This window comes from Pelobates fuscus, chromosome 10 (genome assembly GCF_036172605.1).
Source record: "Pelobates fuscus isolate aPelFus1 chromosome 10, aPelFus1.pri, whole genome shotgun sequence".
Lineage (NCBI taxonomy): Eukaryota > Metazoa > Chordata > Amphibia > Anura > Pelobatidae > Pelobates > Pelobates fuscus.
Window position 1 is genome coordinate 134,042,591 of NC_086326.1, and position 11,278 is coordinate 134,053,868.

General features: G+C 39.8%; 1 protein-coding gene across 1 annotated transcript in view; it reads left to right on the forward strand.

The window, feature by feature from the left end:
- LOC134575401 (steroidogenic acute regulatory protein, mitochondrial-like) overlaps positions 1 to 10,716 on the forward strand; it is a 29,499-nt gene extending 18,783 nt beyond the window's left edge. The window contains exons 5-7 of the mRNA XM_063434703.1: positions 1,980 to 2,164; positions 9,019 to 9,112; positions 10,487 to 10,716. Coding sequence (XP_063290773.1) covers positions 1,980 to 2,164; positions 9,019 to 9,112; positions 10,487 to 10,591 — 384 coding nt within the window. The 3' untranslated portion in view covers positions 10,592 to 10,716. The remainder of the gene's footprint in view (positions 1 to 1,979; positions 2,165 to 9,018; positions 9,113 to 10,486) is intronic.
- The last annotated feature ends 562 nt before the right edge of the window (positions 10,717 to 11,278 follow it).

Genomic DNA, 11,278 nt, shown 5'->3' on the forward strand with positions numbered 1-11,278 from the left:
GGTGGCTGGCAGTTATGTGGTAGGGATGCGATGTCTCAGCCATGGGGAGGAGGAGGTCACGGTCCTGTTGGTGTGGTGGGCTTGCCGGTATGTCAGGTGTGGGCGTCTGCGTAGGTCAGTCAGTGGGTAACCGCAGTGTAGTGTTTGGTGATTGGAACCAGGTGTACAGGAGAAATTTCAGAACAAAGTGAAACAAGTAAAAAAAAAAATTAACAATCAAACAGTAATTAAAGAAAGTATCTTACAATGGTGACTTTCAGAGGTATGTGCCTTGACTATGGCACTTCCTGAGTGGGGGTAATGTGGTCGGGTCGGGTCGAGCGGAGGTCGCTTCGGGCCCAACGTGAATCAGGTGTGCTCCGACCGCTTTTATAATTTAAGATTTAATGATTGGAGCATCCAGCACCTCTGCGGGCAGTAGAGAGCCCGTATTGTAACGGTAGAGGCCATGACCATAGTGGTCGGTAGCCGGTAGGCTGTGCTCTGCGTAAATGGTGCGGGGTTTATGATATGGCTCTATGGGAGTTCCCAGTTATTGCCCCTTCCCTTCTGAAGAGGGGGAGTCTCAGGGGCGCAAGATGAGGGTGAAAATATACAATTATCTGTGCATTAACATCACATTTTAACCCAGAGTATAACAGGTAAGCAATAAAGTGAACTTGTTTAAACTTGCTGTATCTCGCTGAGCATCATCAGTCTTCTCTTGGGGACGTGCGTCTCGTCTTCTGAGGGCGCCATTCTTCAGTTAGTGATTTCCCGGTATTACGGTGGTTTGATTGTAGGTTCCGAGACATACCCCATTGCCGCAGGAGGTCCATTCCCTCTGCTGGTGTAGGTGCCGAGATGAGCTTTCCTCCTTTTGAGATAAGCAGCTTGGCCGGGTAGCCCCAGCGGTATGGAACATTATGTTGTCTCAGTGTGTACGCTATGGTTTTGAAGGATCTCCTTCGGCATAATGTCTCTGCGGATAAGTCCATGAACATGAGGATGTCTGTGAACTGAGTGGTTAGTCCTTTTTGGTTCTATGTGCCCGTAGTATTTGGTCTTTGATGTGGTAGTAGTGGAGTCTCATGAGGACGTCCCTCGGAGTGGTGGGTGGCAGGTGCTGCGGTTTGGGGAGCCTATGGATGCGATCTAGTAGGAACATGTCTGCCGGGATATCAGGCAGTAAAGCTTGGAATAGCTCAATGGTGTAGGCCGTTAGGTGTTGTGCTCCTATCTCTTCTGGTACTCTCCTTAGTCGCAAGTTATTGCGGCGTGATCTGTCTTCTGCATCAGCAATTTTGGTCTTATGGTTGTAAAGTTGCTCTTCAATTTTGCTGAGGCGCGTTTCAGTTTCATTATGTGCCCCTGTGAGGCTTTCTATATTGCCTTCAAGGTGGGAGGCCTGTGCTTCTAGGTCAGTGAGGCCTTTCCTCAAATCAGTTATAGCCTCTGAGATGGTGGTTTTCATTTTGGCAACTGCTGCATCTAGCATGGCTTGCAGGAGACTCTGTGTAAGGGGGCTATCTTCTTGCCTACTCACTGTGTAGTCTCGTTCTGCATCATCCTCCGTGTCGGCACCATCTTGGGCCTGTTGCTCGGCGGGCTTGTGCTGTGAAGTTCTGGCCGCAAAGAAGGCTGATTTATCTTTTGCCTCCGCGTTTTTTTTAGCACGGTGTTGGGACATCGCTCCTGATGTTTGGGTCGGAAAATGTCTGGATTTAGCCGTGTTGTGGAGCCCTTAGAAGCGGAGCTCGTTCAGTGTGCTTCCATCTCGCACGATGTCCGGCCACGCCCCAAAAATAGATATTTTAAGATAAAATATATATCTAGAACAATTTTCTATGTGCTCGTTAATATTGTCCAAATGCTATTATCACTCCCACCGAGTATCTCTTGGCTCTCTGATATTTTTTTCAAGACTCTTTTTCACACATTAATAAATGAAGTCCAAATGAGGAAATCCATGTTGAAACTAACCATTACATTTTCTTTAGATCCTTCAAAAAATTGGAAGAAACACTCTCTTGACACGAGAAGTGACATCAGATATTCAAGTAAATGTAATCAACAAAAGGGACTTTGTCAGCGTACGGCACTGTTGCAAGAGGGGGTCTGCCGTTTACCTTGTAGGAACCGCTACGCATTCTGAGTTAATGCCACCACAACAAGGAGTTATCAGGTATTGGAATGACCTGCTATGATTTAGTAGGAATACTTTTCCTGAACAGATACAGATTTTTTTTTTCTTTTTTTACACATTCTACATTTTTTTGCACAAACAACGGTGGTGGTATAAAATTACCATATTAAACCCTTGTTTATGGTACATCTCACCACAACTGTGTTGCTTTGGGCAAAAATAAATAGCTGGGTATGTAAATACTGAGACTGCCATGGGGGTGGATCTTGTGATTATACATGTGTTGCTTTGGGTGACTGGAAGTCCAGTTATATGCTTTTTAATTATTGAGCTTGTAACTGAATTACAACTCCCATAAATTTTGTTGTGCTTCCTTACAACATGAACAGTGGTGTTTTTTGAGAATCACGGCATTAAGGTGGAACAGAAAAAGAGCTGTGACACTATGTTCCTCAGTACTGTAGCCAACAAGAAGGAAGTATATTAGAATAGGGGAGATGAGGGCAGTGACAGAACTAATGTAAAGGGGGCCCTGGTGCAAGAATTTGTTTTTAGGCCCCCTCTAGCTCAAGCATGGCCAAAAGGTAGATATTTGTCTGACGGAAAAGTTCCACAGTGCTTTGCCAGTTGGGAAACAATGTGCCCTTCCTTGCAGAGCTGTATTTATGAGCAGTGTTTGTGTTTGAATGTAATCATCTTTTATATGTTTGAATGTATATGTATATATCAGTGGTCTTACATGCTCCCAAATTGCGCCGTTACAGTCCATAATGAATGCGGCAGCGAGGCTCATCTTCCTGTCCGCCAGCACCTCCCATGCCTCACCCTTCTGTCAGTCCCTACACAGATACACACTTACACAGAACACATGAACACGCACTGATCACACGGATACACATATACACATAGATAACACATATACACAAACAGATAACATAATTACGCAAACAGATAGCACACACATGTACTCACTGATAGCATATATACACAAACAGATACACACATATACACACACATATAGTATATATGCACACAGATACACACATACACAAATATACACACACGTATAACACATATACACACTGACATACAGTTGTGCTCAAACGTTTGCATACCCTTGGAGAATTGGTAATGTATGTACCATTTTTAAAGAAAACATGAGTGAGCAGGCAAAACACATTTCTATTATTTCTTATGGGATTCATATTCAACAGTAGGTTATAACAGAATGGCACAATCATAAATCAAAATACGGCAACAAAGAAATAAATGAAATTACCCTTGTTCAAAAGTCTGCATACCGCTAGTTCTTAATATGGTGTATTGCCCCGTTTAGCATCAATGACATCGTGCAGTCTTTTATAATAGTTGTCTGCCAGTATTTTCTGATAACATGCTGCATTCATCTTGCCATCAATTTTCACAAGATTCCCAGTGCCTTTAGAGCTCCCTTCCCCACCTTCCCCCTCCCCCTCCCCCCCCAAACATCAGTGAGCCACCACCATGCTTCACAGTAGGGTTGGTATTCTTTTCACTATAGGCCTTGTTGATCCCTCTCCAAACATAGCGCTTATGGTTGTGACCGTAAAGCTCTATTTTGGTCTTGTCACTCCAAATTACAGTGCGCCAGAAGGTGTGAGGCATGTCAAGGTGTTGTTGGGCATATTTTAACCAGGCTTTTTTTGTGGCATTGGCACAGTAAAGGCTTCTTTCTGGCAACTCAACCATGCAGCTCACTTTTGTTAAGTATTGTCATATTGTGTTCCTTGAAACACCCACGCTGTATTATTCCATAGCCATCTGTATTTCTCCTGAGGTTACCTGTGGGTTTTTCTTTGTATCCTGAACAATTCTTCTGGCAGTTGTGCCTGAAATATTTCTTGGTCTACCTAACCTTGGCTTGGTATCAAGAGATCCCTGAATTTTACACTTCTTTATAAGTGATTGAACAGTACTGACCTGCATTCTCAAGGCTTTGGATATATTTTTATATCCTGTTCCGTTACCTTGTTACGCAGGTCTTTTGACAGTTCTTTTCTGCTCCCCCTGGCTCAGTATCTAGCCTGCTCAGTGCATCCATGTGAGAGCTAACAAACCCATTCAATATTTATACACAGGCATTAATTGCACTTTATAAAGCCACAGGTGTGGGAAATTAACCTTTAATTGCCATTTTAACCTGTGTGTGTCACCTTGTGTGTCTGTAACAAGGCCAAACATTTAAGGGTATGTAAACTTTTGATCAGAGCCATTTGGGTGATTTCTGTTATCATTATGATTTAAACAGGAGACAAACAACTATGTGGTAATAAATGGCTGTATGTGATCACTATCCTCTTACAAAATACATTTCTTGCACGATCAGTCATATTTTCAAAATCAATGCGAAAATTACACAATTTCTGACAGGGTATGCAAACATTTGAGCACAACTGTATACACACAAATCACAGTTTACATATTTTAGCCACCTCTCTTGCTTTCAAACCTTTTTGGTACAGGAGGTAGCTACCCGGGGGTCCAGTGGGGTCTGGCTGAGTTTGATGGATGTTTAGTCCAGAATCTCCCTCTTCTCTGGTTCTGGCTCTCCCTCGTCTCTATTACCCTCCTTTCTCTCTTGGTAAGTTGGCAAGAAGTGAATTCACAATCAATGCGATTCAACAATTCACTGCTTCTCATAGACACCTTGGATGGTGTTAATGTGGAAATGCCTCTAGTGACTTTCAGTTGATTGCCACTAGAGTAGCGTTCTCATACAAATGTAAACATTGCAGTATCTGTTAAACAGTAATGCTTTACATTATCAGAAACAAGGGGCAGAATCTATGCACCAAAACAACTATAGTACAATGTAGTGGTTTTGGTACTTAGAGTGTCTCTTTCACAAATAAATCTATTATCTTCCATATAGACAGTGTCTCTAATAGACCATCCTTTTTCATCAATTCAATTAGTTTTGAATTCAAGCTCAGAATCATTATCTAGACTAGCCTCAATTGTATCGCTGACAAAATATCCAATGATCCCTTAATTTTAGTTTTTCGCAGTCTCTTCCATCCTTATTAATGCTTGTTTTTAAGTCACAACTAATGATACAGAGTCAATAAGTCTTGTTCAATAACCCGGACAGGATTTGTGGTGACGATATGTAGAAGGCCAAGTTTAAGGATTTTTCTGGTTCTGCTGTTTTGGTCTAAATGGTCTGTTTAATACTGACTTATTGTATACCAAACATTAGTTTACATTTCTGTATCACTGTGTTTGATTTTAATCCATCTTATATTTGTAGTTGCACCAATTTAAGATTATGTTTTAATTACACATTACAATTTTCAACATTCAATACCATTATTGAAAAAGAGTATCCATCTAAAAGAATATGGATTCCTATTAATCTACTGTGAATTGGTTTACTACTACACAGCTTTGCCCAAATCCTCTCCTTGCAGACATATACAGCTAGCAAGAAATATGTGTTATAATGAGATAAATCAATAGCAGAAAATACAATATAGTATCTATTTAATCAATAAAATGCACATCAGGCTCTGTTATCGTCACACTTCTCACAAAAGTAGGAAAAATAAGCATTCTTATTAGCTCACGCTAATTTTAGCGGAACGTATCTAAAATATATAGAATATATTATATGGCTTGTTGGTAGTATCAGTAAAGTGAGATGCCAAAAAAAAAAGAGACAAGAGAAAATTGGCAATTTCTGCTTCCTGTAAAAAATAACTAAATTCGATCTATATACATAAAAGAAAGAAAGAAAACATATAACACTTTACTGCCCTTTGTTGGCACTAAATCATGATGTTGTTATAGTGTCATGTACATAAGACCTTGTTTATAATTTCTGGTAATTGAATCTCAGTTTTAAGGTGTGAAGTGATTAAAGGAATGCTATAATGTTATGAATGCAAACATGTATTCCTAACTAACGCTATAGTGACATGATAACTGTTTAGGATATCCCCCCAATGTGATGTCAAAATGTAGTTCTACTTAATGGCTGCTCTCACCACAAAATGCTTCACTGCGCCATTCAGATTCTCTTTATGGAGATGTATTGAATCAATGAATCTCTATGAGGAGCATTTCGCGTCTCCATGCAGAGCGTGGAGACACTGAACGTAGATGCTGCAAACATTACTGGACCTAACTCAGGAAGTTCCACTAGTGGCCATCTGAGTGACAGCCACTAGACTCCTTACTAGGCTGCAATGTAAACACTGCTTATTCTCTGAAAAGGCAGCATTTACATTGCTGAACCTGCTGGGACATGCTATAGACACCAGAAAAAACGTCATTATTCTGTAGTGGTTCTGGGCTGACTATAGTGCCCCTTTTATATAGCCTTGCATCATTCCCCCTATTGGTATACTCAGATACAGGCATATCCCGCTAATACAGTGGTTTAGGTTCCAAGACACCGCTGTAGAGAAAATATTTTTTTTTTATATATTTTGTTTTTCAATTTGCTAGAGCATATACAGTAAAAGCCTTAAAACCTGTTTAAACTATCATACATCATATGAAGTGTGCAATACTGGTATGCCCAAAAAAAAGATGTAAACGTAATAACATTAATAACATTAAATTATAAAATATTACTACCTTAGAATACAAGAGATATGGAAGTTCATCATCTGCCTGCAACTGAAAAGCTCTGTATTAGCGAGGCGCTGCTAAGTGAGCTATTACTGTCATTCATTACAAGTGCTTATTTAATTAAATCATCTCGAGTAACTGCATTGCTTGTATGAAATGAATCCAACGACAATGCATTGAACATTTAGTCTGTCTCTAGTAAACCAAACAGGATCTAGCCCAAGTTTACATCTTTAAGAAGCAATGGGTGATGTACACTAGTATAATAGATACTCCATAAAATAATGGGACAAAGAGTCATTAGGACAAGTCAACCGTAAGGCAAGAAAAATGGCAAAAGTCATCCACAATCATAGAGTCTCTTAGACCTGGAATGCAGAGGCACCAGTTAAATAGTGTCGCACTATCCACAGGAGATTCCAAATTAGTAGCAAACACCAACGCCATCTGCTGGAGATCTTCTGTCATTGAAACACAGCCACCATTTATACAGACAGCATAAAATCTTTGAATTTCAGTCTGTCCTTGACTTCGCACAGTACTTTCTACCTCTGGCACAGTAAAGAAAATCCATGATGAATTTTGGAGGAGAATATATTACAATAATCTTTCATTAAATTGTTTCTAAAAAAAGTATTATAAAAAAAAAGAGAGACAAAGAAAATGGAAGGACATCACTTTATTTTAAAGATTATAACGTTTTGTATTTTTTTGCATCGGATGTTCTTAAACATAAGTTAGAAAAGAAAACATATTGCTTCCAAATGTGTCAGTTTATTTTATCTGGCATAATTTCACTGTGTAACTTCACACACCCATTCATATATACATGAAAGCCAAATCTTGGACGCAGTGCTTGTTGAGAGTTGAAGAAACAGATGGATTGAACATTCCATTAGTAGATATTTTGCTTTTAAGAAGTGATTTTCTCCACATGTGTCCAAGTAGTATTTGGTTTTCTCTTCCCTAACAATAGCAGATAGGAACACCCAGTGCGCTGCAAGGGTCACGGTCAATCCCCTCTAGGTGAACACTTGAATTGGATTATGGAATCCCTCGTCTAATTGCTGCCAGGACAGCTTCTTTTAACACTGGCCAAGGATGAATATTGTAGTTTGATAGAATTTAGGGCCTCTGAAATTCTCGGTTCTTCCCATAGGCAACGGTCTGAACTGCATGTAGATTATGCAGGTCAACAAAAGTGATTGGTATTCCACTCCTCTTAAAGGATATTTGACATTCCAGAAATAGATCAAAATCAGCATTTCTTATCCTATAGTCATTCTAATAAAAATACTTCACACGTAGGGCTATTCATTAGAGTGAGAATTCAAGGTGGACGTCAAAGTTAAGGTCGATATAGCTGAACGGGAAACATTCTCTATGTCAGCTATGCTATCAGTTTGACTACTCTGGCCTTAAATATGAAACAATATTTTAATGATCTCTTTAGTCAATAACCCTGTGTGTCTCCTTGGGGAATTTCCCTAGCACAGTCAGAAAATCTACAAACCTCTGTTACTTTACACGTTTTTGTTTAATGGTTATTGTAAATTGGTTATTTCTGGCAAACAGTAATTCCCCATGTCAATAGCAATCAGTGGCTGGCAAGTGCTAGTGTCAGGAGGAGGCTCCTACAGCTTGCACGGACATGTTAACCGTTGTCTATCAGTGCAGGGGAGGGCTTGGTAACAAGTCTGAATGAATGGTCATGTGGCATTGTGATGTGGGGATAGTATGCATTAGGAGCCTATATCATTATGACCAGCACAGCATAAGCGAGTATTTAAAGAAACCTGTAGATGCCCAAGTGATGCAGTCCTGAGTCCATGGCTGTAAATAACAACCTATGAACATCGAGTCTTACCTCATACCCATCTACAAACACTACTAGGGACATGTATCATATTACTATAGTATGGCATCCTGACTGGTCCCAGATACTACAGGCTGCCTGGAAATAATATCCCCGAGAGACAGTCCAGGTCTACAGAACTTGTGATTGCAGGACACCAATTCAAGCACAAACTCCTACTGTTGTGAAAGTGTAAATGCCCTGTACAAATCCTGCCTGCTGTCCCACTTTGGCAGTTCTCTGCTAACAGACTACCAAATGCATTTGCTGCAGCATTAGAACACTGTTCCACACCAATGTGTGTTCATGGTTGAGCCGGCAGGGGGGGCAATTGCCCCGGGCCACTAGCATGTGAAGGTTGGCAAGTTTAAGTGATATAAATATAAGATAGAGCAAGCTGATGGGGTCTTGGTTTTATTTGCAGGGCTGAAGCTGGACTTACCTGCATTGTCCTTCAACCTCTTGATGGGAACAGTAAAAAAACTCGTATGACCTGGCTTCTTAGCATAGATCTCAAGGTAATGTCACAATCCATGGCTGAATTTTACCAATACTACTTTCATAACGTTTTACCATTTTTGAGTAAGCAGAAGAAATGTACTTATGTCTCTTACCATAATATTTTGTAAAACTTAATTGTAGCATCTCTGGCCCCGAAGTACAGCCCTGACCCTGTACTTTTCCAGCTAGTGAGCACAGTGTTTCTTCCCACTGGCAATTCAGTTGGAAATGATACGGTCCTGTCGTCTTTGCTACCAAAGGCATAACAGTTCGGACCTTGTATCGCCAGCACAAACTTCTATCCTGAGCGCCAGGGCTCTGGTTCTTGAGTCGCTAATCCCTCGGCAAAGCAGGATACTCTGCAGAGTTGCTCCGGGTATTACAGGCTATTCTATCTAGCTAAAAACCACCAGCAATTCTCCTGTGAGTGACCGCACTATAGCAGACAAGAAAGGAAGAGATAAGCAAGCTTCTTATTGATATGAAAGCTAACTCCAATGAACTCCTTTATTGGATGAGCACACAGATTTTTCTACATTTACAGGCATGGCTCACTTGCTTGCAGAATACAGGGAGGAGTATGCAGGTACAGTAATTACAGTGGGGATATGATCAGAACCATGACTGTCTTACTTTAAGCTTAAATATGACACAGTCCCACCTTCCACTGTGCTAGCTAAACATCTTACAATGGCTTGCTAGGTACATTTCCAAATCCCATCAGACAGCCTGATATCTAGCTGAGGCCAGACGAGACAAAGAGTAACTGAACATATTACACCAGCACTATTTACAGTAACTAGCATAGCTGTTCCATTTCCCTCTTATAATCCTACAATAAGTTAGAACCCGGATCTACAATGTAACACTGTCTTTAGATCATCATACGTCTGCCCTGCTTCTGCAAGCCAGGGAACTGGCATTAAGAACTACATACACTCTACCTGCGCTCTTTGCATCACTAGCGATGGTAGCAAAATGGCACTGCGTGTACTTGAATGGCGAAAGGGAAAAAGAGCCAATAGGCCATTCGTCACACTAAAGCTTTTAATTAACAGCTATTATATAAATAAAACAAAACAAAACAAAAACCAATCTCCTCTATACAAGTTTGCTATGAAAATATTTTTTTGTCTGAGATACTAGACTTTGACTAAAGGCACATACAATACCAAGAGACACTATTGCCATTTGTGTCTTGGTGCTAGAAGCCAAGTCTGATTTTCAGTAATCATCTCTGCATATTATCTCAGGGTATATTCTGGGTTTGTGTTATATGCTGTAATGTTTAGTTATGGAGTATAAGTTACTTAGTAATATTATGAAAACATTAAAAAAGTTCTCAATTTCTGTTTTCTAAGTGAATGTTCTTGCATTTTTGTTTGTCACAGGGCTGGATACCCAAGCGTGTAACGGACAACGCATTATCCCGGTCTCAAGCTGATTTTATTGAACACCTACGGAAGCATCTATCTTTTAATGCTGACGCTGTCTAAACTCTATAACATTTTGATGCTAAATTATTTTATTAATTTTAAATGTTGATAAAGTTGTTAAATGTTAAAAATGAACGCAAGGCTGAAAATTCCCATGCAGTAGTAAATATTTTCTATTTACAGTAATAGCCATAAAGTTTAGTTTTTTCAGGTGTTATCGGTTCATCGTTGCTGAAATGCAAGGATCTCATAATTCACCGTGCTGTTGACGTTGTTTCTAAGAAGAGAAGTAATAAAAAGAAGCCTTTTTGTGAAATATAAGCCATTTTAATAGAATCTAAATAGTTCTCATACAAGCTCAAAGATTCAACTCAATAACGAAGACAATAGAATCCTAGAATTTAGTGTAAATGTCTCAAGATAGTCTGTGGATGAAACCTACCAGTGCATCAATTAGATTTTTCATGCCGTGAACAACATTTCTTTCTGTGAAAAAGAACGAAAGATTTTGAACAAATCTATAGTATACAGTCTAGAAAACAAGGTAGAGAATAAGTTAGGGAGGAAGCTTAAATGTCAAAAAAGGAAGTAAGATGTGTGAAGAAAAACACTAAGGAATAGAAAATGAGGGAAGCAAGAACAGATATCGATTATGGAAATTGGACACAGATTTAGGAGTTTTCCAAACATAACCTTCACCTCTCATCTTTAGCATGTCTTTGATATGTACATAGGTTATACTGAAGA